Source organism: Pteropus medius, unplaced genomic scaffold (genome assembly GCF_902729225.1).
Source record: "Pteropus medius unplaced genomic scaffold, Ma_sr-lr_union100, whole genome shotgun sequence".
NCBI lineage: Eukaryota > Metazoa > Chordata > Mammalia > Chiroptera > Pteropodidae > Pteropus > Pteropus medius.
In genome coordinates this window covers 5,316,702-5,343,941 of record NW_024346062.1, presented here as the reverse complement: position 1 = coordinate 5,343,941, position 27,240 = coordinate 5,316,702, and the positions used below count along the sequence as shown (strand labels likewise).

Genomic DNA, 27,240 nt, shown 5'->3' with positions numbered 1-27,240 from the left:
ATTTAAATTTTTGTGAAAAAAGCAATATGCATAATGTTTATACAATTTAGTAATTTTTGTGAAAAGTATGTATGTATACACATATACACTATATACACACATCTTTAGAGGGTTACACAACAATAGCTACTGTCAGCAATTGGCTCTGGGGAGGCAACCGTTCTGTGTAGGGAGGGGCTGTTACTAAGAAGGGAACAAAAGTTCTCTGTTTATACCTTTGAACTTTTATTATATGCATTATTAATTATTCAAAAAGTAGTTTAGGGAGCTAAAAACTTAAGTCACTGAAATGAGTTGAACCAGAAACTGGAGGAAAAGAATTAGAGATACTAGAAATTTCTCTTACCAGGGTCAGACTCTCAAGGCAAAGGCTTACTCTTGGCATAAGGACCCTGCATATTTCCTGGGAACAACATTGATCAAGGAATCAAGCAGGAAAATACTGGGAACCAGGAATTTGGTATCAAATGTATAGCCTTAAAATTAACTTTCCTTAGTATTCACTGTGGGAAGACTGAAGAAGTTTTACACATAACACTCAGCTATGTCTAAGATATACAGTTAACTTAGTGGCAAGAACCATTTATAACTATTTAGAAAGATAAGGTTAACACCAAGGAAACAACTAGAGAAAAATAAAACGTGTTAATTCTAAGAAATCATGGTTCTGTTGTGCTGGAATAATTTGGGAAGGTCTTGTGAGGAGATAGGGATTTAGCTAGCAGAATATGTAAGAGGTCATTTCAGATGGTCATAACAGCATGAGCAGAGCGTTGGAGGAAGATTTAGCTTGGTGTTTATGGAGAGTGGTGAAAAAAGTGTTATGAGTTAGGCAAATATTTTAGAGAATTTTAAAATGTGCTTGTAACTCGACATTCAAGTAAAGTATACTCTAAAATGACAGATCAAGAAGGGCAGAGAGAATGCAGACTGTACTAAAAGAAACGACAATTACAATTACAGCTACTTCAACTGAAAATATAAATACATAAAGTAAGTTAGATGACTGTCTAAATAGAAGCTACAACATAACGATTATGAAAATCACTCCTAGAATCGAACCAAGGCTCATATCCTGCCTCTGATTCTGGCTCCATCCCTCATTAATCTGCCTTAATCTTGGGCAAATTACTTCAGTGTTTTGAACCTTGGGTTCCTCAACTGTTAAATGGAAATAATAATAATATTTATCTCATAAAGCTTGTTGAGATGATTTAATGAATTAATATATGTAAAAATACATTAGTGCTTAGCATACAGTTGACTCTCCATAACTGTTACCAGAAGAGTGTAGTGGGCTCTGGATTCAGACTGTTTAGGTTCAATTACTGGCTCTAACACTTAGTAACTTGAGACCATGGGCAATTTACCTAATCAATCTGTGCCTTATTCTTTTTCTATAAGAAAGGGATAATAATAATGACTTACCTTATTAGTTTTTTTCTTTCTGCTTAACAAGTTACCACAAACTTAGAGGTTTAAAACACCACCAATTTATTGGCTCACAATTCTGTAGGTCAGAAGACCAGGTGGGCTTAACTGGATTTTCCGCTTTGGATCTCACAAAGCTAAAATCAAACATTTTGGATATTAAAAAAAAAGACATGGTTCTTAAAATGCAAAGCAAAGTTTTCAAATGCAAAATGATAAAAAAATTAATAGTATTGAGTATAATTTGATCAAATAATCTAAAACCCTGTATATCTAATTTATTTATCCATATAATTTAATAATTACAGAAATAATAAGAAATATTGTATTTGATGTTATTTGTTGCTGAACAAATTAAAAGATGAATTTAAAATTTTTCAGATAATTTAATGGGGGTGGTGAATGGGGAATGCTATTAAGAAAAATTCTTTTGGAATCCCATATGTGATTAATTGTCTTCTTTTTCATTTTTTCCTCCTCTTCCTCCTCCTTTATCATCATCATCAACATCATCATCATATTCATCTTTATCATCACCACTGAGTACTTGTTACTGGGCTAGGCCCTTTTGTAACAAAATAACCTATCACTGTGAGTTAGTACTCTTACTGCATTTTACAGATGAGAATACTGAGGCTTGGCAATTAACTGACTTGCTTACATTAAAAGAGAGATAGTGGTAGAGACAGTATTCCAATTTAGATATATCCTGTTCCAGAACTCAGACTCCAAGCTAGTAAGAATAATTCTTGAAAACCAGTAAACTTCCCACAGTCTTGTTTTTATTAGTCTCGCTGATAATTTATTATGCTTTATTTTCTAGCAATGTTTTCCTAGTTCTTTTCCTTGTAGCACTAAATTTACAATATTTTAACAAGTTTCCTGAGAAAAAGCTTTTTCTAGTGAAAAAACAAAAGTTCGCAAAATTCTAGATTAAATACATTGGGAAAAGTTTCTTAACCATAGGACCTTTCAGAGTTTTCATATGCTAACATTCACCATGAATTTTTAAGATGCCGCTTTGATATGTATGCAATGCTTCCCAAAATTATTTGACCATGGAAAAAATTTGTTTTTCCCAGAAACCTATTAACATCTTTGGGAAAGTAAGCCTGCAGAAAATATTTTGGGAAGTGCTATCTTCAGGTGATGTATAGATTCATTTTTCGGCACTTTAGGTACATATTTGGAGAAGCTATAAAACTGTAGACTGGATCATAAGTGATTAGTAAAGCTCCCTTAGCACTTTATGTGAGGTAAAGATTCATAACAGAATTTCATTCTTTTACTTTTTCTGTTTTAAAATAAATCTTATTTCTTTTGGTCTTTTAACATTTCTTATATTCCACTTCTGAAGAGGCTCTATATATAAATTAGTAAGAGTGAAATGATTTCTATAAATGTAAATTAGGTAAAGTACCTGAAACTTTCAAAATGAAAGTTTTGATCATTATCATTATCAATATCAATATCAATTATCATGATCATTATCAATAAGTGGGGGGAAAAAGGGGGTAAATAAGCACAGGGAGCTATGAATCTAAGCCTATGTATCAAATTTAGATTTAAAATAGGACTTAAGGGAGTAGAGGTATTAAACTGGCAACATAGTTTACAAGTCATCGACCAGGTGATACAGGATGACATTTACATTCACAACACCAGGTATTTGGACATAGAATATACATTTTAATGTAGTTTTATGCTCTCCTGGAATTTTTCTTTTTTTAAAGAATTAAAATAAAAGATAAAATTTTAGTAATGTACACATTTTCCAAAAAGTTATTTAATTTTCTAACTTACTTATTTAGGGCATATATTATCAGAAAAGTGGAAATAAACAAGGAATTAAATAGGAAAATAATATTTCATCGCAGAGACACTGTTTTTTATTTTACATTTTGAGATTTAGTACTATCCTTTAGAAAGATTGCCTAACTAATACTAAACATCTCGTTTCAAAAAATTAAAGAGGTACTTTTTTGGTGGACAAGCAACAACGTGACTGAAAGTACACTTTCAAAATTAAGTAATAATGATATGCCAGAAAGTTGGAATTTGATTATTTAAAACTTCTTTACTACAACTCTGGCCAATGATGTCTTATTCTAACATCTGTGGCTTTAAGCATAAAAACAGCGAATAAATGATCCTCCCTCTTTTCCTTAGCAAAGTCATTTTTTTAAAAAATGTTCTTTACCGCCCCCCCCCACCAAACATGAAATCTGTACAAACTTTGATTTGAAATAATTTTTGTTGTTGCTGGTTTTTGTTTGTTTGCCAGTGATACAATACTTTAACTCCTCGGTAGCAGTATGCAGTATTATTTTTCCATCAGCATCCTTGATCTCACTTCAAATTCCAAAAGGAAGGTAGAAATTAAGTTTAAAAGACTCAAGGAGGCAAAAGTAGATGAAATTGCATGGTCAAATGTCCTCTACTATCCTTGTTGTAAGTACATTATTCTTGTCCTCAAGAATGTTTCCTTCATTTTTTTCTATGTCTGTATTTCTGTCTCTCTTCTTACCTCCCTCTCAAGAAGGAAAAACAAAAAAACAACAAAAAAAAAACAACTTTCATTTTGGTATCTGCAACTGCTGGAATTGAATCCATGTACACTAAGCAATCATCCTAACTGAAAAACAGAAGAGTACGCCATGAGCTATATTTTGGTTCGGCCACTTTCACTGCAAAACAAACAAACAAGCAAAAACAGTTCATTTATATTGTTTTCGGTGGGGGTAATTTGATCCACTTCAGCAGTGCTTCAAGAATATGTTCTTGCCTTCTATTTTCTTACACGGTCTCCAAACTCGCCCCACTATTTATCATCTGAAGTTAAGATGTCCTGCTTAACAAGACGCACGTCTCCTATTCACTTGCCCGACGCCTTCACATTTTTTTTCCCTGTGAACAGATGAGCCCCCAACCCTCTCTCCCCAGCCCATAGCTAACTAAAATGCAGGCAGTAGAGTTGCCCTGTCTCAGCTAATTAGAGTGTGACTGCTGACTAGGTTGCATTTCCTGAGAATCCAGGACAATTCACTTTGCAGTGCTCTGTCTCTCACGCAGCTCAGTGCCCCAAGAGCCACTTTTCAAAATCTCTTAACTTCTTTTCCTGGCTATACTGAGAATGGGACTTCAAGGGAATCCTTAACGTGCTTAATTATAAAGTCAGCGTTGGACACTAAGAGCCCCCAAAGGTGCTTCCCTTAACCCCAGAGTCTCTGTCGTGTGTGGAAAAGGTACGTGCAATGTAAGAATGTAGGAACTTCAGAGGCCGTGGCAGGTGCCAGGGTGTGGCTGCAGTTGTCTCCCTTTTCTCTTCCAGCAGAAGGAGCCACGAGAGTGAGAGAGAGAGAGAGAGAGAGAGGTGGGAGGGGCGGAGGAGTGGAAAGGGGAGACTGAAGGAGGAACAAGGAGAACAGGGGTGGGGTGGTGGAGGGGTGACGGGACGGGCGGGCTGATGCCAGAAGCGCCTGCGAGGCTTAGGTTCACACGCACGCCGCCTCTGTTTGTACACAGTGCACTCCCGGATGCCGCCTCGCTCCCCGCCCGCTCACGCTTCATTGTTCTCCAAGTCAGAAGCCCCACAGCCGTGGTGGTGAGAGGGGTGCTAGCATCTCGAGCCCAGCGCACCCGCTGCGGGTCCCCCGGAGCCGCCGCGGGAGCCCGCGCCCCGCCCCACCCACCGCGCCTTAGCCCGGACCCACACGCAGCCCGAAGCTGAGCCCGCCGGCTCCTGGAGCTCGCCTCCTCCTTGCACCCGAGAGCAGGCAAAAGGAGAAAAATTCGTCTCCAGTCACCACTCTTTCTCGCCCTCTCTAAGAATTTGTTTAAGGAAGCGCTGCGGGAAGAAGACATCTTCCTGAATTCACCGTCAAGGGCGGGGTCTACCGCTGCCCTAAGGTGCCACCTCAGCGACACTGCCCTCTGCGGAGACCCCTGACCAGCCGGGGTCACGTCCGGGAGAAGGGATCATGAAGCGCTCGCTGGCCGCTTGGCTTTTGGTCGGGCTTAGCCTCTGTGTCCCCCATTTCTGCAAAGGTGAGGCGGCGGGGCCCAGACCCCTGGGTGCAGTGCGGGACAGGCGGGGAGTCCCCTGGGAAGCGCCGCGCAGGGGGCTGGAGGCGGTCCCCCGGGCGGGCCAGGGGTAGTGAGTAGCGCAGGCGGCGCCAAGGTGGCGGCGCACCCTGAATTCCCCCAAAAAGTGCTCCCGAAGTCAAAGCGAGTGCGCGGAGCTGAAAGGGAACAGGGTTCGGGGTACGGGTGTGAGATAAAGGAATCACAAAGAAAGAGGGGAGGCCAGAAGGAACGGTGCTCTTGGGAACCAGAGATTCTGCAGCTCACTCAGCCACCTGGTTGCTATACTAACGCTCCGAGAGCAGTGCTGGGGAAGCACGTTCGTGGGGCTCGAGCTGAGGAAGCGAGCGTGCCGGGGTGTCACCTAGTCGAAATGCGAAGGGGCTGGAGAGCCGCAGGACCTTCCGCCCCCGGGGTGCGGTGCTTCCTCGGGGAAACCAGCTGAGTGGTTTGTAATTCCGAACCCGGCGCTGAGAGTTTTGGCCATGGGTGAGAAGGAGACGGATCTGACAAGTCAGTTCGGCTTTCTTCCGCCTTCCTCTCCAGGATGCGCTGCATCGATTACAGAAAAATCCTGGGAATCCGCCTCTGCTCTAACCCCAGGGGCCTCGAGCTTTGCTCAATATTCCCTTCGGGTACTGGCGTAACTCTTGGAAATAGAGAATAGCGCCCGGCAAGACAACCTCGGACCCTGCCCAGTAGCGGAAAAGTTGTAAGAGCTGGTCTAGTGGTGCTTTCCATGACTTGCGTGAAATAAACCAGCCGTCAAAAGAGAGAGGGAGAGAGGGAGAGAGAGGGAGAGAAGGAGAGAGGGAGAGAGGGAGAACGAACTTCAGCGAGTCTCCTGCTGAGTTGTGTAGTTGACTTCCAGGTCCTTTGCAAGAGGTGACTTGTCCATACAAGCCCTGGTCCTGGCCCCATCTCCTGCGCAGGTGGAGGCTGAAATTGACACCAGGAAAGGACCGGGGGAGAGGCAGGGGCTCTGAGGAGGCCGCGCGAGGTATTCTGCACCCCTAACACTCTCAGGGATGTGGGCATCCCCTTTCTAAGGGATCCGCAGGCTGCTTCAAGTGGAGAGCTGAGTGCACTACAGGGTTTAAAATGCCATGCCTCTAAAGATGGGTAGTTGGATTAAAAAAATATGTTACTAGAATCCATGTGAGATTAGACAGTGTGTGGATATTCTGCACCATCCATGCATGCACCCATCCATTTGTTTCCCAGGAAAATTGTGTACTTTCGGACTACTGTTCGCCCAAGAAGCTAGGTGCTCCTGGCCACATGCCCTCGCTGCTCTGTCGGTAGCAATATGTGGCCTCTCCTTTCGTCAGCCTTCCTCCGGCCCTCCCCTAGAATATGGCTCTTTTCCCAGCTTGTAGAGGGTGTGTGTGTGTGTGTGTGTGTGTCTGTGTGTGTGTGTGTGTGCGCGCGCGCGCGCGCGTGTTTCGCCTGCGTTTACGAAGTGCCCTTCCAGTGATTAGGCAGAGGCAGCCACTCCACTGAAGGTTAAGGAATGGTAATGGCTCTGTAGTTGCTCGGCTGAGTCCCCCATCGACACGAAAAAGACAGTGCTCCCACCATTGATGTTTTTCCTTTCTCTTTTTTCCTGTATAGATTTCTTCTGCACTTTGATTCTTTGGCTGGAAGAGGAAGGGGGGAACTGCAGGCACTCCCCTCTCCTCCTTTCCCCGCCTCTGATCCCACCCCAAACACGAAAACACACACATTCACCCACTCACGCACCTACACCGTGCGCCGCCACCATCTGTCCCTGCGCGAAGGTGGAGGGCAGAGAGGGTGGAGGAGGAGAGAGGAATACTGTGTTTATCGTGTGTGGCAGCGCTAGCCTTGCTGAGCCTAGTCGCAGGAGCCCTGAGGCGCAATGAGTCCCAGCTCGCTGCAGCCTGGACCTCTGCCTCCTGAAGATACCTACCCATGCCTAGGGGATAGCTTACTCCTCCAGACAAACCAACTGTGATAAGGTTGGCCTCCCCATTCAGGCTCCTAGACAATGCTCCGGCAGCTGTATACTCCATATTCTTCAGTAGATTTTCTTTTCTTTTCTTTTTTCTTTTATCTTTTTTCTTTTTCTTTTTTTCAGCCAGCCTATGGGGAGAGGGAAAGAGGGCTTTAGAAAGAAATGGACCATTTTTCATGAGCAATTTTTGTTAAACTTGTACCTTTTAAATTTATTCTCTCTCAGCCCTGCAGAGGCAGAGTGCAGCTTGTGTGACAGCTCCGAACAATTAAACTTTGAGCAAACTTATTGAAGCCAGTGTTAACACTGAAAATTTCACCTGCACACCTGCCACCTCCCACCCCACATCAATTATCTAATGTACACCTGTGCCTTTTAGAAATTGGTGTTTCCCTGTATGGGTTGCAATTTCCATGCATTAATTTCTGGGATTTGATAAGGACTTGTAATTCCTTTTATTAGTCGTTTTTATTTTAAAATTAAACCAATGGATCAGTCAGATTGAATATTTTATTAACTCTTAAATTATTCATCATTATGGGTTGCTCTAAAAAATCCAATAACATGCATACAGTTGCAGCAAGCACGTGACATCTTATGCAATCTGTCCCTGTGCCTGCAGTTTGTGCCTGAAGTCTTTAAGCAAATGGCACTGTCTAAAAATGTCTAGACATGTCCTAAATACTATGAATCATTGGCATTTGCAGTTCCTTTTTATAATCAATGGCGATTTTTAGTTAATTCTACCTGAAAATATATCGATACCTGACCAATCTCACTTGAGATAACAATACTATCTTTCTCTGATTAGTAGGTAATATTTATGCTGAAATAACAGGTTTTTATATTTTAAAAAAATATTACATATTAGTATCTTCATTTCCTAATTTACATGATCATAAATTTTATACTTTAATAATACAGAGTAATTTCAGATTCCTGGTGAAACATTTAAAAATAATTTTGAAATATTGAATTAAAAGTTAATAAGTGAAGATAAAGTGTCCTGCTATGACTGTTTGGCACTGATGCAAAATCTTAGCCATGTCATACACTGTCATGATACAACACATATTTTTACCTCCTCTGGTCCTGAAATTTTTTCTGATTATTTTTGAAATGTTTTCTTAGAATTGAAATGCATCTTGTTTTAAATTTATATCGTTTGGGGAAAAGATTTGTAATAATACAAATTAATGGTTAAAAAATTGAAATGGTCTATTCTTCCTTCTATGGTCTTGAAGTAACAAAGATCTTTAAAACTGGCAAATGTATACCATTACTAAACTCTCCTCTAAATTAAAACTTGTATTTTTCTCAAATATCTTAAGGTCAGTGTTTATATAAACATGTATTTAGGTTCTAGGATATTTTTAATAAATATGTTAATAAAATTTACTTTCATCGATAGATACATATGATTTTTCCTTCTCACAAAATTATAGCAGTATAAAGTAAAGAGATAAAGTATTCATGACTAAAATAAAATCGCTTGCTAACTAAACCATTACAAAACATAAGGCTGACAGTTTTGAGAGTACAAATTTGTAGTCCAGACCCCCAATTTCACTGATGTTAATAAAGATGAAATTTTAATTAGGTAATTTATTTTTCTAATTTTTCATCTTTGGAAGGATTCTAAAAATTGGAATGGACTGTATACGTTATCATTTTGTATACTGTTTTAAAAACTTGCTTGATTAGAGTGTTTTCTAAAGCCTAAGAAACTAATTCTGACATTTGTTGTTTAGTGAACACACTTGCAGGTGCAATAGCACTGAGTATGATTTACGATGTAGTAGGTTCATTATATTCTTGCCAAAACGAAACAAAATAAGAAAACATTACAGGCTTCAGAACTGAGTTCATGCCAGAGGAAATCAGAATGAGTAGGTACTGAGAGACACATAGCAAATTTTGCAAATATTAATTGTATGTTTTCTGTCATAGCTGATAAATTTACTCTTTATGTAGTTGAGTTTATTTCCTAAGTAGTTTGCCAACTGATATTATTACTAAAAAAGTAGAAAATCAAAGCCAAGTCATTCTTATTCAATGATCTATGTTTTAATGAAGATGCCTAGCATTCTTTATTTTAGTTTTTGTCTTTTAAATCATTGCCCATGTAATGATTATAATATTTTTTGGTTAATCAAAGCAAACATGCTTTTATATACAAAGAGTCAAATGGTTGCCCATGTGGAGTATGTATTGAAAATTTTCTCATAATTATATATTAATGTTATAAATTAAATACTATAACTACTTAAACAATGAATTACCACTGATTGTCACTGAAAATACCTCTAAGAAGTCTGGTACGCCAAAGGGAAAATAGACTGGAATCAACTCTGCCCTTGCCAGCAGGTGTCAGGATAATCAGTGGAGATCTTTTAAAAGAAAGATAGAAAAAATAAAAGAGATAAACTAGTAAATGCTAATCTGCAAATCTACATAAAGTAACTTTCTACTCTGTATGAAACTGATGTTTCTAGTTTTCAGTGCTCTTCTGAAAAAGAGAAGGAGAACCTACTGCTTGTACCACAGGATTTTAACAGAGAACAGAGTTGTTCTAACTACCACAGACAAACAAGTGCATGTCTGGGTTGAACCATTTTTTTAAGGGGTCTCATGAAAACCTTTAAAGAAAATGCACATAGAATTATGAGTTGTTTGCAATAGAACAATATTTACTGAAATGTTTGGCATACTTTTAAGCCATTCTCCATACCAACTGTATGTTTTATAAATAGAAATTCTGTTATATTGATTTACATGGATATTAATGCATATTATATATGTGTATATATATCAACTATATATTTATGCACATCTAAAGTACTGGTAAGAGATGCCTGAATATCCTTTTCTATCATGAAGGTAAAGTGTACGTTTCCTGGAGCTTTCAAGTTTCTAAATAATGTAAGTAAGCAATGTGGCCAAAAGAGACTAAATGACATGATAAATAGTTTTGTTTTTACCCATTTCAACCCATTAGTAAGCCTTATATATGTGCCTATTGTGTATCAATTGATGTCAGTAACTTGACATCATTTGTTTCTAATTGATCATTAACTCATAACCTTTCATTGCAAATAGGTTCTAGCATCTGCTGATATAGCCCCTAAAACCACGTTACAGTACACCATTACAGCATTTCTACAAGTTCTCCCAGTTTTTTATAGTCGCTGACATCATGCCAAACAATGTCTTCAGTGGCATTCTTTCTATGTCAGAGTCTTCCTAAAATAAAAAATCCTCTTTTTCTCCCTCTCCATCTTTCTCCGTTCTCCCTCTCTATACCCCCAACATTTTCTTGCTGGATAGCAACTAGGGCACAGCATTCACTATAAAATCTTATCATCATTCTTACAAGATTGCAAATCTCCAGAACTGTGAAATTTACAATTTATTTTCTTGTGAGGGGAAAAAAAAAAAGATGAAAATGTGAAACCTCTACTACTAATTCTGAGGTTTAAAACATAAACGAAAACAAATTAGGATCTGAATTATAGAGCAGTCTAGGATTTTACACCTTGGTTTGATCACAGTAACCGGCTAAAACTATCAACTGGGCAATAATTTATATCCTCTCCTTTCAGAGAAGTCTCTTGCTTTGCCTGTAGCACATAGCTGAGAACCTATGAGAAAACATCAGAAACTCCTGATCACCTAAAATAGATATTATATTTAAGCGTCAGATCATATAAAAAAGTCTATTTCTCTTGGTTTTTAAGTTCCAGGGCTCTACAAACTAGATCTAGAAAAAGAAATGCATGTTATTTAATAGGTCAGGCTTAATCAGAGCAACAAAACATGGCAGCCATTAGACAGAAAGGGAAGTGGAGAAGCAGTGATACTTTACAGCAGTGGTCCTCAACTTTTTTGGCACCAGGGACTAGTGCTCCTATGAGAATCTAATGCCTGATGATCTGACGTGGAGCTGAGGCAGTGATGCTAGCACTGGGGAGAAGCTGCAAATACAGGTGAAGCTTCCCTGGCTTGCCTGCCACTCACCTTTTGCTGTGTGGCCTGGTTTTTAACAGGCCATGAACCAGTACCAGACCATGGCCTGAGGTCTGGGGACCCCTGCTTTACAATGTAAAAAAGTGGGGACATTTATTGGCAGGGGAGGGAGGTTAAGTTTAAAGGTCGAAAGGCATTACTGTGTTATAGTATGGTAATTGATGCTAACATTGGTCTTGCATCCTTGACACAGGCTCACTGAAGTTATGATCAACATTTTGGGGTATAAAGTCAGTAAAATATACATCAAAACTGTTTAAGCTTAAAAACCTGCTTAATGGTTTTCAGATATCTGAAAAATTTGCTTGGTTGAAAACTTTATTTTCCCATAATACCAGAGGAAATATGGTGTATATATATATATTTCTATTTTTTCTCCCTAAATAATGAATGAAGGTATCACAAAACATACTACTCAATTTTGTAGATAAGGGGTAGACCTCAGAATGCAGATAAGATGTCTTACAATTATTTGGTTATAATTTAGAAATATTTTGTTTTAAAATATGCATTATTATATTGATAGTAATTGGGTAGGATTTGTGCAACAGAAATTTAATAGTGCATGAAAAAGAATGAGGGATTTAAGTACAAGAATATAAGTAAAAAGCGCTTTCAAATGTGTTTGGAACTATGGAGAAAGATTGACTCTATATCTTAGCTTTACTTTTTTATTTTCTAAAACAGGTCTATCAAATCGATTGACCTCTTTAAAAATAATTTAATGTAGTATAACAGTCCATAAGTGGGAAGGCCAGGGTTTTAATCTTTTGTTAGATGATATTGTGCTTGATTTGAAGGTAATCTCTAAATGAGGTTAGGCCACCATTTGGTTTTTAAGGTTTGTGCTTTGTATTTGATAAAGTCGTTTATTTTGGGAATCAAATTAATCCTCTTAAATCTTTTCTAGTACTGAGGTCAGGGTAACCATTTGCATTTTACTGATACTGGAGATTATATGAAGACAGCCTGGGTAAAATGGGTTCATGAATCTTGAGCAGAAAAGGCTAGAACAGTCAAATGGGAACATTGGAGAAGATTTTTATTTAAAATAAATTGACAAATTTCTCTTGGTAATGGTGAGCAGTTCCCCACCTATAGACATGAGTATTCTATCTGTGCTCCTATCTTTAATACCCTCTTCTCCTCACATGTTTCTCTCCAAATGCTCATTGAACTCCAGTTATATCCACACTATTTATTTTCCCTGTTCATTTATTCACTTTTTTTCCTATAGTTTACCTTCTGTATTGTAAACACTAACTTTTTAAAATTGTTGTCCATAAACAAAAAACAATTACCATTCAAAGTGTTTTAATATTTCTATGCCAAGTTCTTGTTTCACATTTTGTGCTTCCTACAGAGCCAAGTCTTAGAACAGTGCCAAACAAACAGCACCACTAAACAACAACAAAACCGGAAACAGACAATGCATATTGAAGTGAATGGAGCTCTTCCCTACACCCACACCTCATCCCAAATCAGTGTTCCTTAAGAAATACCCACTCATTTTAAACAGCAGTATATCTTTTATATAAAAAAATAAGCCAAAAGTAGTTTCAGTAACTTTAAAAGCTTTGTTTTTCATTTTTTTTACAGTCTGTGTTGTAGATGAGCCAAGTATTCGAAAATACTTCTTAATGCTCTTGCAAGAGATCATTGTTTAAAATATAGTTTTAGTGCAGGCATGATATAAAGTGCTTTCCATGTTCATTATGCATCAATTAAAAGAATAGCTACCTCTAAGTAATAGATTTCTTTGTTAGATACAAGGTTTTGACATTTCCAGCTAACTTTAATTTTGACCTAGAAATAATAAATTTCAGTTATCAGTTTTTCTCCTTTCTTCTCTTTACTTGGAGATTGCCACCATGTCAGTTTAAGCATCTTACTAGACAAGTTAACAAGGGCCGTTGATTCTGATATCTTTCTTAAGTACAGTTAATAAGTCTAGTATTTATTGATTGCATGCTATGTGTTCCATCGTACTAAGTACCATCTTTGATTCTCACAACAATTCTGAGGTAGGTACTATTATTATTTATATATGAATGAGAAAATGACAATTGAGAGTTTAAATGAATTCCCAAGGATCGCACAACTATTAAGTAACTTGTTAGAATCAGAATCCAATTTAAATACAGAGCTTGCTCTTCACTACTAAACCGTACTATGTGACGCAAAATATATCATGGAGATATTTTGTTAAAAGATTTTCTTATTTGTAAACCACACACATTATAGCTAATTACTATTGAACTGGTAGATATTTTGGAAGGGATAAATTATATTTATTCTCTTGGGACAATATTTTAAAAATTTTCAAATTTAAGTTTGTAAAGTATAATTCATACCTCTTTTTGCATTCAGAAATAGAGGTTGGTGTATACTCTCTTTGGTCAGAAAAAGTTAATGTGTCTTCAAAAGAAAAACATTAGTAAGAATAGTGAAGATGGGAAAAAGAAGAGGAGCACTTAGGAAGTGTTTTGAAATGCATTATCTTCAAAATTTTGCTATTCAATTTTATTTTAACATGATTTTTATAATTTATTTTGGTTTTCTCAGATTTCACAGTGCCTCTACATTGTTCCATTGTTATTCAGTAGTATGTTTTAGAGCTTGCTTTCTCTGTAATTTTCAGATACATAATGTAGGACGAAGTGATTTTGAAGGTTAACAAGTTTTTATTTCTGCTAGTTTAATGAAGATATTTAATTTGCCTTACATCCCATTCTCATTTAATTTTATTTCTATGTAATTTTATTAAGAAATTTTAACCAAACTAAAGCACCAAATAGTCTCAAACCACATCAGCTAGAAAATTTTATTTCCTGGTTTATTTTTAACAATTACTTAACCATATTTTACAAAATAATAAAATTCCACCATCTAATATGAGATCGCCTGATTAATATCTTTATCTGTATATCTACACAATATTTAATAGTTGAAATGGACCTCCACTTACTTTATTATATTTATTCCTTTAAAATAATAATAATAAAATAATGGTTAAAATTTCATAAGCATTTCTTATCTCTATTCTAGGGAACAGAGCAAAGAAGACATTTTTTTTTCCCTTGCCTGAGTCTATTTTATTTTTTTATTTTTATTTTTTTTTAATTAAGTTTATTGGGGTAACATTGATTAATACAATCATATAATTTTCAGGTGTACATTGTCATTTGACATCTGTATATTCTATTGTGTGTTTACCACCCAAAGTCTAGTTTCGTTCAGCTACCATATATTTGATCACCTTTACCCACTTCACCCTCCCCCTAAGCCCCTATATTTGATCCCCTTTGCCCCATCTACCTCCCTGCTCCTTCTCTACCCCACTAGTAACCACTACTCTATAGTCTTCTGGTAACCACTAGTCTATAGTCCATGTCCATGAGTCTTTGTTTATTTGTCCTGCTCATTTGTTGCTTTTAGGTTTATATCTCACATATAGGTGATATCATGTGATTTTCAACTTTTTCTGTCTGGCTTATTTCACTTAGCATGATTATCTTGAGTTCCATTCACATTGTCACCAATGGCAGTATTTCATCTCTTCTTATGGCTGAAAAATATTCCATTGTATATATGTACCACAGCTTCTTTAGGCAATCATCTCTCGTAGGGCACTTCGATTGCTTCCATGTCCTGGCCACTGTGAATAATGCCGCTATGAACATTGGTGTGCAAATATCTTTATAGATATGAGTTTTCAAGTCTTTGGGGTAAATACCCAGTAGAGGCATTGCTGGATCGTATGGTAGATCAATTAGTCTTTTGAGGAACCTCCATACTGTATTTCATAGTGGCTGTACCAATTTGCAGTCCCACCAGCAGTGTGTGAGGGTTCCTATTTCTCCACATCCTCTCCAACATTTGTTTTTGCCTGTCCTGCTGATTACAGCTATTCTAGCAGGTGTGAGATGGTATCTCATGTTGTTTTGATTTGCATTTCCCTAATAGCTAGCGATGTTGAGCATCTTTTTATATATTTGTTGGCTGTTTGTATGTCCTCTGGGGAGAAGTGTCTGTTCAGGTCTTCTGCTCATTTTTTGATTGGATCATTTGGGGTTTTTTTGTTGTTGTTATTGAGTCATATGAGTTTTTTGTATATTTTGGGTATTAGGCCCTTACTGGAGGTGTTGCTTGCAAATATATTTTCTCATTCAGTGGTTGTCTCTTTACCTTGTTGATGGTTTCTTTTGCTGAGCAGAAGCTTTTTAGTTTGATGTAGTCCCATTCACTTATTTTTGCTTTTACTTCCCTTGCCTTTGAGGTCAAATTCATAAAATCTTCTTTAAGTCCAAGGCCCTTGAGTTGAGTTCCTATGTTTTCTTCTATGCATTTTATTGTTTCAGGTCTTATATTCAGGTCCTTAATCCATATGAGTTAATTTTGATGTGTGGTGATAGACAACAGTCTAGTTTTATTCTTTTACAGATGGCTTTCCAATTTTCCCAGCACCATTTATTGAAGAGGCTTTCTTTTCTTCACTGTATGTTTTTGGCTTTTTTATCGAAAATTATTTGCCCATATAAATATGAGTTTACTTCTGGACTCTCGATTCTGTTCCACTGGTCCATGTGTCTGTTTTCCAGCCAATACCTTGCTGTTTTGATTACTGTCGCTTTGTAGTATAATTTGAAGTCAGGCAGGGTGATGCCTCCAGCCTTGTTCTTTTTTCTCAGAATGGCTTTGGGAATTTGGGGTCTTTTTTGCTTCCATAGAAATCTGATGATTTTTTGTTCTATTTCTTTAAAAAATGCTGATGGGATTTTGATGGGAATTGCATTAAATCCATATAATGCTTTAGGTAATATAGTCATTTTAACTATGTTGATTCTTCCAATCCAAGAATTGGAAGAATCTTTCCATTTCTTTGTATCTTCTTTGATTTCTTTTAATAGGGTCCTATAGTTTTCATTATATAGGTCCTTCACATGTTTCATTAAATTTATTTCTAGGTATTTTATTCTTTTTGTTGCAATTGCAAAAGGAATTATTTTTTTCAACTAAAGAAGGCATTCTTAATCTCATTTAACAGATAAGTAAACTGAGGTTTAAAAAGTCACATGACCTATAATTCAGCATGATGTGTGACTGTAATTCAAGCAACCAATGACAGAATTTGAACTTGATTCTACATGTTCTGATTCCAACTTATTTTTTACTCTTTTCTGCTATACCACTTTGCTTGAGGCAAGATAGTGCTTCGTTTCAGCTCCTGGATGCACAAAATGAGAAGGAGGAGTTACTGTATTACTACTTGCTTTTTTGAAAACTATTCCAAACTGATTCTCAGTCCAACAGGAGCACTTTCTTGTCATTAGCATATAATACCTCCCTTCCTCTTTGGAACCCCTTGCTAACCATCATGACATCCTGAACTTCTTCAATGGCTTCAAAACCTTGTTTCTTTAAGTTGTCCCCTTAAAAACCTTAATGCATAAGCTTGTGACCCTTATAACATTCTGGTATTAAACTTCATAGTAGTTTCCAACACTAATGAATCTTGTCTTCATTTTTAGGTACCCAATGGCAATGCTATTTATTAAACTTTCTTATCACGTGAGTTGCTCAGCTACCAGTAATTTAAATTTCTCAGACTTTTATCTCTTACCAGAATTTTCTGTCTTTCTACCTTTTATTGCCCCTGATTCCCACTGAACTCATTCTTGTCACTGCTCTAATTTTCAGTCCTTCCTATCTCTCTTCTGTCTCAACCTGGTCTCTGTGAGTTGAATCATTTCAAGAGGTATTCAACCATTTTTTAATTTCTCAGTTCAGATGGTTTCACTATTTTCCCTTCATTAAGTTTCAAACTAAGGTAGTTTTCAGCGTTCGTTTCCTATCCCTGACACTACAAAAAGTGGAGTGCCATCAAAAGGTAGCAGGATCCATACACTGGTAGAGCTGAAAGGTTGAGTGGGAGTTCTGAAGGCAATGAGCAATTAAGATAGAAAGTGATAGAATGAGGAATAAGATTATGGGGGCATTGAAGTAAGTATACTGTAATTATAGTTATTAATAACTATAAATTTGAGAGTATGACCATGGGAGTTATGGTTGAGGGAGGGTAGAAGACAAAATTATTGGAAGAAAAGAGTCAAGTCATGAATGATTATTTGGGAAAAATTATCTATGAGGGTATCAAAAGGCCCCAAAATTATATCAGGAGAAATGTTGGAGAAGATGACAGTGAATCAGGAACAGAAATATTTAAGGAATGAGGACATATGGTACAGAGATCAGGAGATAACTATAATGAGAGGGTAGTATTGGGGAATAGAGATACATGACATGAAATTAAAACTGAGTGGAAGAATGTTCAGGAAGTCTCACTGATGAGCAGGAGGGACTTTTGCCACATCTAAGGTCTTAGAAGCTATGGGAGAGAAAACAGTATTGAGTTAAGAGGGCTGCAGGATAAGTAGTGACTCAGAGGAGAGTTGACTTTCTCTAGAGCAAAAACAGAGATATAATAGCCTACTCCCAGGCATCTCGGTCTTTGACAGTCCTCATCCTACAGTTTTTGACACATTGAGCTCATTATAATAATCGATGTGGACAATAGACTGGTGGTTACCAGAGGGTAGTGGGGGAGAGCGAAGTGGGGAGGTAGATGGGATAAAAGGGGTCAAATATGTGGTGACAGAAAGAAATCTAACTATGGGCGGTGAACACACAATGCAGTATATATATGCTTAATGTTGAATTGTACACATGAAACTTACTGAATTTCGTCAACTAATGTTACCATAATAAAAATAAATTGTAGAAAAAAATCAATGAACTTTAATCCAGGAATGCAAGGTTGGAATAAGATTTATAAATCAATCAATGTAATTAATTAAAAGGGAGAAAAATGATGTTTATTTCAAAATATGCATAAATATCATTTGACGTAATTTAACAACCTTTATAATAAAAACTCTCAGTAAACAAGTAAAAATATAATTAATGTGTCTCACTAAGAGTAACATTTTTAAGCACATAAAATATATTTTCATATACAACAGCTCTATTAAACTTCATAACTACCTCAGAGGTTAGTATTTTCCCCATTTACAGATGAGGATATAGACTGAGAATAGAATGAATGATCCATGCTCAAAATTAGGTCTCATAGATCGAAGTCTAGAACTCTTTTCAGTCTAGCACAGCGACAGAGAAAAGCCTCACTCTACGGAAGGATTCTTTCTAAATTTAAAGCTCCGCTGGGGGATAGGAAGATTTCTGCACTTGTGCCTGGCTACTTTGTCCTATTCAGCTGGGTCTGTATGTATTTTGAGGTCTGCATAGTTTAGGTTATTGGGAATGTCAGTGTCTGCTTGGTGGCCTTAATCATTGCCCATGTTTGAATCATTTGTGTAAACGGTACTTACTGGAAAACAACATTATTACTAGGGGAATATTTTTGAGTTTTAACATACTCATAATTGTGCAACCTAGTACACAAAGAATTCTTTTTACTCAAATTTACATGTTTCAAATATTTGTAAACCATAATGTTTCTTCTCTAGTGTCTGACATGATAAAACCATACATATTTTTTCCTTTAATCTGTCCTCATAAGCCATTCCTTTCATCATTTTAGTTGTTTCATTTGGAATCTATCCAAATAGCCTACATATTTATTCAACAGGCTTGCCAAAAGCTCACAAATTCAAGGGATATGTTTCCCTAAAATAATGCCACATGCTTTAATTTGTACTTTTTAATTTTTGCAAATACATTTTTAATTTTTAATCTATTGCTTTGCTAGTTATGTTTCCTATTAGAACACCTTTTCCCGAATAATACTTATCTGTCTTTGTTTTCATAATTTTATTTTGCATGTGCCTTCCCTGGAATTTTACTTTAGTTCTTCCATTCTGTATTTAGTCTAATTTATATGGCGTATGCTCTGCCCACAGAATCTCAGAACAACCTAACTTCATTTCCTGTAAATTATATTGTTTTTTGCTATTTTTATATCATATACCTATCTGCTCAATAATAATGCAATGCACACATTCCTATCCTTAGTGTTTTATTTTCACATTTATTTCTTTTTAAGTCTTTAAGTATTATCTTCTTGAAACTATCATCTATCTCTCTTTCTTTCTTTCTTTTTTTATATTTATTTCTAGCTATTTCCTTCTGTATATTGCCATTTTGGGCTCCTGGCTCATTTCTCAGTTTAAACTTTACAACCCCAGAGAATCTCTCTGATCATCTTCTCTAAGTAATCAATGCTCCAACACATACACATATATGTACCATACACCCCTGTCATTATTCTCTATCATGCTATCCTTTTAAATTACAGAATTTTTCAAAAATCGTAGTTATATAACCACTTGTTTATTAGCTTATTTATTTTCTAGCTTGGTTCTAAGATATTGTAAGCTCCATGTGGGCAGGGAGAATATTTATTTCGTTCCCTAATGTGTATTCAGCTCCAAACATGGTGCCTAACAGGTAGTAGGCACTCAATATTTGTTGACTGAATTTATGCATTCATCAGTGAATGAAAAACATGAATGAAGACAACTATGCTGCTATATCAGTCTTTCTCTAGTTAAAAAACAAGTGTTCCTTTGATAGACCCATTAACTTGTTTAATACGTTCTTATCTACTTCATCATGCACTAACACACTGACGTGTGATTTATGGTACAAGTGATACAATTTTAGAAAGCAATGAATACTTTAGTAGTGGCAAACTCTAAGAGCTGACTAAATAAATGACCGACTTGTTTCTAAAGCTGTCTAATTTATAAATGCTTTAAAAGCAAGATTCAGGTTTTACCTTAAATTATCAAATTGCAACAAAATACTTGTAATTGTATATATGGGAGATATACAGTAAGCTTTAGACTATCGCTTTACTATCAAGGGCTGACAAAAAAAAAAAGTATGTGCAACAAATTCAAAGCATTTGGCAGTTTTAATTGTCAGGTGGGGGAGCTGCAGGTAGCCTTTTAATCAGCTAATTTTTCCAGCACCCTGGTGATCACACTCATAAGCTCCACCATCGATTACTTTCCTTCAGCCATAACTTCTTTCCCTCCTCCCACTACTCAGTTGCACCTGCTGAACCCAGATGTATTTTGCAGAGGGGAAAAGATAGCACCTGGGAGCTGTGTCTGCTCAGGAGCCTCCGTAACGGCTCAGTTTAGAGTTGTTTGTGTAATGACAATCTTTATGTCATGGCAAACTGCTGTTCATTCCCCTTTGGGCAGCTATACTTCAGTGATTCTAAAACAATTTGTGTTTGTGACCCCTGTAATTGTGTGCTTTTTACTTCTAGTCTAGAAGGTCTGAAAACTACATGTCTTTCTAATAAAAAAAGGTATACAACAGCAAAAGATTGTGTAGACTTACAATTATAAAATCTAATATTTTGCTCCTAGTTTTATGATAAGAAGGAACTTTGGCAATTTTTTTGAGGGGCAATTAATTCTTTACTCTTGTTTTAGTTATTTTTGAACCTATATGTATGCTCTCATTGAAGTAAAGTTATAATGATGACATTTCGGTGTCTATATTTAGAGGCTTGTTTCAATAAATAAATATCTCAGAGTAACATTTTTAATCATAAGATGACTTGTACCACATAGTTGTATAATTTATTTATTCAACATTTTATTGAGCAGAAATAGAAGTCAAAGACTGTTCTGGGTGTTGGAATTAAACAATGAATAGAACAGATGAAAGTTCTTGCTCAGAGAACTTATATTATAATGAAGGATAACAGAGAATAGACAAAGGAAATTGTCTAGTGTGTTACAAGGAGAGGGTAGGGATTTCAGGAGTGGATTTAATTTATATGTAGAGTACTTAGGTCAAGCCTCATTGTTCAGAAATATTAAGGAAATGAGGTATATGTTGCAAGTATGTTATCTCAAGTTTCATTGGTCTTTATATTGTATTTATAACATTATGCACTGTTAAATTTATTTTGTAAGCTATATTCATATTTTTCTCTGTGATTTCTGCTTTTGACATCATATTTAAGCGCATAAGAATTGCTCTTTGTTTTTCCCACCAAAAGATAAGCTATGTGTCTCAACAGAACTTACATCAAATGTTAGAAAATGAAGCATGTATCATATGCTAAATTCTATGACTTATTTGCATCAGTTCAGAGACTTGCTTACTGGGCTGCTTCTCTATTAGTGTGACAGTATTGCACAGTTTTAATTATTCTAACTTTGTAATGTTTGTACTATCATGGATAATTATTTAGAAATATATCTGAATGTGGTTTGCTAATATTTTAGTTGAGGTGCTTGCATCTATTTTCATGAATGTTATTTTGAGCTATCTTTGTGTTGTATTGGGGAAATGCTGGATTTGTCAAATGAATTGGGAAGCTCTGTTCCCTGGAACACTTTAAATATTATAGGAGTTTTTGTTTCTTGAAGTTTTAAAATAACTCACCTTCTAAGGAGCCTGATCTGTTTGTTGGGTACTTTATGAATAGTGTTTCTAGGGACTTCCATAATTTAATAGAGTACTTTCTTGATATCTTTTTTCCATTTTTGATAATTTATAATTGCTGACACAATAGTATACTTTAAGAATATCTTCTAATTTATTAGCATATAGAATATATAGCACCAAATGTTGTGAAGTTACATATTTATATAAAACAAATATAATAGTAATCTATATACAATGTCATAATTAGGAAATTAAAAAAGTAAACATAGCAAGATAAAGCTCAGGAATCTGGGTTTTCAACTTCAATAGATGACTAACCTTGGTTTTCGAAAATTAATAATAATAAAATGGGGATGATAATAATAGAGCCTGACTCATAGGGTTATTGTGAGGATTTAATACAGGTTAAATGCTTAGAACAATGTGTGTGGCCCAAGATGGATATGATGATGATAATATAGTAATTCAGGTGCCATAGTACAGTGCTTGGTATACAGTATGATAAAAAGTAATATTAGTAAATGAATTGAGTACCATTTGACTATTTTTCTTATTTAACTATTATTTTACTTTTTGGTGCAATGTTTATAGAGAAGACTTCAGTCCTTTAATTGAGTTGAACGTTGCAGGTATATTAATATAATGTGTTAAGAGAATGGATCTAGATAGACTAGGAGTTGGATCCTGGATGAAAAGTTTACCAGCTCTGAAGATGTCTACAGTTTACCTACCTAGCTTGTTTCCTCATCTGTAGAGTATTGATAAAGCAGCGCAATTTAATAGGGCTGTTATAATGGTTAAAAGATATAACCCTCTATAAATATGAGATATTATTTTCTTAATTGTGGTTGTAGCTATTACTGTAAAGGGGACAGTTACTCTGGGACACATTCCAACACTACTAAGGAGAATGGTAGAAGGAGGCATGGAACCTGGATCGAGCTGACAAATTGGCAGATCAACAGAGTTTAGCAATCCTTGAATTTATGTAAATATTTTTTGGTTATGTTTTGGGCTTTAAATTATTTTATTTTGAGAGTGACTACCTTAGTCCTTTGGGGTTGTGCTAACGGAAGTACCATAGACTGATTGGATTATAAAATACAGAAATTTATTTTCTCATAGTACTGGAGGCTAGGAAATCCAAGATCAACGTGCCAATTTCCTTTGTCAATGTCTGGTGAGAGCCTGCTCCCTTAGTCATAGGCAACCATTTTTGACTGTGTCCTCACCTGCTTGACAAGGCAAGGGAGCTCTATGAGGTTTCTTTTATAAAGGCTCTAATCACATTTGTGAGGCCACACACCTCATGACCTAATCGCCTCACAAAGGCCTCATCTCCAAATACCATTACATTGGGGATTAGGTTTCAACATATGGATTAAGTAGTGGGGGGAAGAGGGGGCATAAATTTACAGTATTGTCTGTAATAGAATATCCTTCAATGTCCCCTAACTCACCAGGAGGTCCTTTCTTTATTTATATTCTCCCCACCTAGTTGCACTTACTCTCTACTCCGAATATAGTCTGTAAGTTGTGTCTTGATTTATAAGCTATAATAGGAACTTCTAAAATATTTTAGAGGGTTTTTTTTTCACATTTTGCTTTAGCAGTCACAATTGTAAATACCATATATAAGGAAGTTGACAGCATGAAAGCTTTTTGTAATCTACTTATTCATGACTGGCGGTCTCTGTGGTCATTATTTAGTATTCAGAAAACTACTATTTCTTGCCTTTAAGCAGTTCAAAATTATTTAAATATTTTATCTCAAAAAAATCGTTGACAATTAAGTTCATGTTTAGCTAAAGGTTTTAAAATAAGAGAATCTGTTTGCATTTTAAAGAAGCAACTTTTATTGTTGCTCACCTTCCCCTCTCCCACCTCCCCCGCCCAACCTTTCACTGCTTCAGGAAAATTAACCAACAAACAAACTTTCCATTAACAGAAGACATTTAGGTTAAACATAAGAGATAGATATGCAAACATGTTTTAAGGATCAGAATAAAACTCTATGGTTTCTACAGAATGAATCAAGTGGTTCAAGTGAATTAAGAAATAGACATTAATGGTTCAGGGTAAAAGACTGCTAGGTCAATTTGTACCTATTTCCAAAGTAACAACATTTATAACTAAAATCAACTGATTTCCAGAGCAAGGAGGATTGCACATGAGATTTACATGGTTAAAATTGTTGAAATTTGTCAAGGAAATTCATTACGTATGGATTATTTCCAAAACAAGTCACAATCTAAAACACTCTTGAATATTATATTATATGAGTGTCTCCATAAAGGAACAATTGTAATGTACAGATTCAGGATTCTCTCTCTATTTTAAGGTCAGCTGATTAGCAATCTTAACTGCATCTACCAAGTCCCTTTTGCCATATAACATATTTAAAGGGCATAACATCAAGGGGTAAAGATTATGGGGCCAGAATTGCACTATTATTTACATACATAATCTCATATAGATAAAGATTTATATAACTCTTCATCCGTTTAAGCAGTGTGGACTAGTTTAGGTATCAAAAAACATAATCATTGCTCTACCAAGTACTCACCTTGTGACTTTGAGCAAACTCCAATCTCTGAGCCCTAGTTTCTGTCTTTGGCAAAAATAGGGATAATAGCCTCTACTCTGTTTGTCTTTTTGACTTATTGTAATGATTGAAATGAAAATGAATCAATGGATAGGGAATGACTTTGAAACCTGAAAGCTATTGTATAAATAACCTGTTTTGGTTGTAGCTTCAAATTCTTGCTTTGTTTTCTTTACCTTTATAGAATCAGCTGGCACTGGAAATTGTGACTGTTCCCAATTTTTATATGATATTCCCTTTCTTTATCTTTGTATATTTTACTAAACATATTCAGATGCCATGAAAACTTTTGATTATAATTATTTGGAAAAGGAACATAAACACACTTAAGAAATGATGAGAAGACTACAGAGCCCTCACATATTCATATCTGATGTCCCCAAATGTCCTTGATTCCACCCAGCTTTTCAACACTAAATTGAGATCTAGAGTGGCTAACTTAGAAATTGTTTTTCTGTTCATACAAATGCAGAAAGTTAAGAAATTAAATCATTCTGTCATCCCCCTCTAATAAAATTGCCACCTCTAAAGGAATCGGGGTCATCTTCTCTCCTGCTATGTTCCTGCAACCCAGTACTTCAACTTCTAGGCCCACTGCCAGTCCACAAAAATGAGATTAATATAAATTTTCTTAAATATAATAGCAGTGACATTTAAAATATTTTAGCTAGTATTATAAAATTGTTTCTGGAGAAACATGCTTTATTTTGTTTCTATAAAGCTCAACTTCAAAATTATATAGGGACCATAACTTATTTTTGAATTAGTAGTTTCTTGATGATACCTCTCAATACAAAAATTAGCTTAGATTCCAACACCAAAATGCAATCCCATTATTAGGATTCCCCCCTCCCCGTAACTGTAAATGTATATGTATTTGTAACTTGCTAATGCTTTATTATAAAGGAAAGTGTTTAAATAAATTAGAAAAATATGTACTTTAATTAAATGACCTCCTTAGTTAGTGATAGAATTTATACGGTGATTGCTTTAAAGATAAAATGTATTTGGAAGTCAAATTTACAAATAGAAAAACAAAAATATAGGCAAAATTGTTGCTAAAATAATTTCTGTATGTTCTTTGAGAAGTGGCATAGATAAATTTGAAGTAAAATTTCTTGATTATTTCTAAAGGGGTTATTTATTTTGCTCTGTATTCCCCATAATTCAAGAGTGCTTTGAAATATTTAAAATGTTATTGCTGATAACAGCTGCATAGTAAACCAACCTAAGGTTGAAGTTTCTGGTTGCTGATTTAACTTTAATTGGGAATATGTTATAAATTAAGTCAATTGACTTTGGAATAATGAGAGGTATGAAGAACTCTTCCAGGATTAATTGTTTGTGAAGGCAATTACTATGAGCAAAGCCTAGAATCTGAGCCCAGGCAATTGGAGCATGCAAACATTAATAGTGACTTTTTAGGCTCATTTACCTTGGTATAATGATCTGAAAGTATACATTTTAATATGTAACTGCATTACAGAAAATTTAATATTTAGATCATTTGGGAATATCAGGAATATAAACCATCACTCTATAATATTTAATAAGACAAAATCATACTTATGCAGGGTAGATTGGATCAACCTTTTAATTTTTTATTCAAGAAATCATAGGAAGACACAGACTACGAGGAAGATAGAATTTAACAATTTAGAGCTTATTCAGATGGTTCAATTTTCCCCTGACTCTTACAAAAGTAAATTAAAGCAAAACGAATTGAAGAATAATTTGGTTGCACTCCAGGAACTTAAATACTCCTGTTTCTTTTGTTAGAGTGATAACAAAGGTGTGTAGTAAAGCAAAAAGATATTATGTGCTTTTAAAGCTGATAATCCAGCAATTAAAGTGGAAACCACTTCAGGAAACTGATTAATACATGTTTATATTAAAACGTGGTTCTTTTGGCATTGCTGCTCATTTGGGAAGTTGACTTATATGTATTCTCCATTAAGTTCATTTTGTCATATACTATGTAAGCTTGGGTCATGTAGGGTCTTGTTACTCAGACTGCATCAGTGAAACAACGTGAAGAAAACTCTTGTGTAACCAGAGTATTTATGACTTCCAATTCAGATTATTAGACTATTATATTGGGTGGTCAATATTGTTTCCTTTTGTTTTTGAGGATTGCTGATGTAACTGCAATGACAAATGGTATCATAAATTTTAAGAGGAATTATTGATATACAGAAAATCCCCACAACCTTAAGTGTTTAGTTCAATGAGTTTTTAAAATTATATTTACCCATCTAATCACTGCCTAAAACAAAAATAGAACATTTCCATAAACCTAGAAAATTCTCCCATGATATTTTCAATCAAATCCCAACCCTGCCTGTCTTCTCTCCAACATCTGTTTTTGATTTCTGTCACCATAGATTAATTTTGTTTATTTTTGGACTTCATATCATTGTTATGAAAGTGTGTGTGTGTGTGTACATTAGTTTGGCATCATTCACTTGACATAATTGGTTTGGTTTGGTATTTCTCCTTGTTATTGCACATGAGTGCATTTCTTTTTATTCCTGAGTAGTAGTTCATATAAATATACCATAATCTGTTTATCTGTCCTCTAGTTGATGGACAATTGAGTTGTTTTCAGTTTTTAGCTATTATGAGTAAGTATAATCTAAAAAATCTTATAAAAGTTTTTGTTAATAGACACAATTTCATTTCT

The 27,240-nt window shown here is 35.7% G+C and overlaps 1 protein-coding gene across 4 annotated transcripts in view; it reads left to right on the top strand.

Annotated features, from left to right (window-relative positions):
- The window catches only part of EDIL3 (EGF like and discoidin domains 3), a 610,996-nt gene that overhangs the window by 237,802 nt on the left and 345,954 nt on the right, over positions 1-27,240 (top strand). For 2 of the 4 annotated variants that reach the window (XM_039875015.1, XM_039875014.1), the window contains exon 1: positions 4,912-5,478. The exons of the other annotated variants lie outside the window; for them this stretch is intronic. In XM_039875015.1, coding sequence (XP_039730949.1) covers positions 5,412-5,478 — 67 coding nt within the window. In that variant the 5' untranslated portion in view covers positions 4,912-5,411. Of the gene's footprint in view, positions 1-4,911; positions 5,479-27,240 lie in introns of those variants that run through there. 4 annotated transcript variants of the gene reach the window in all.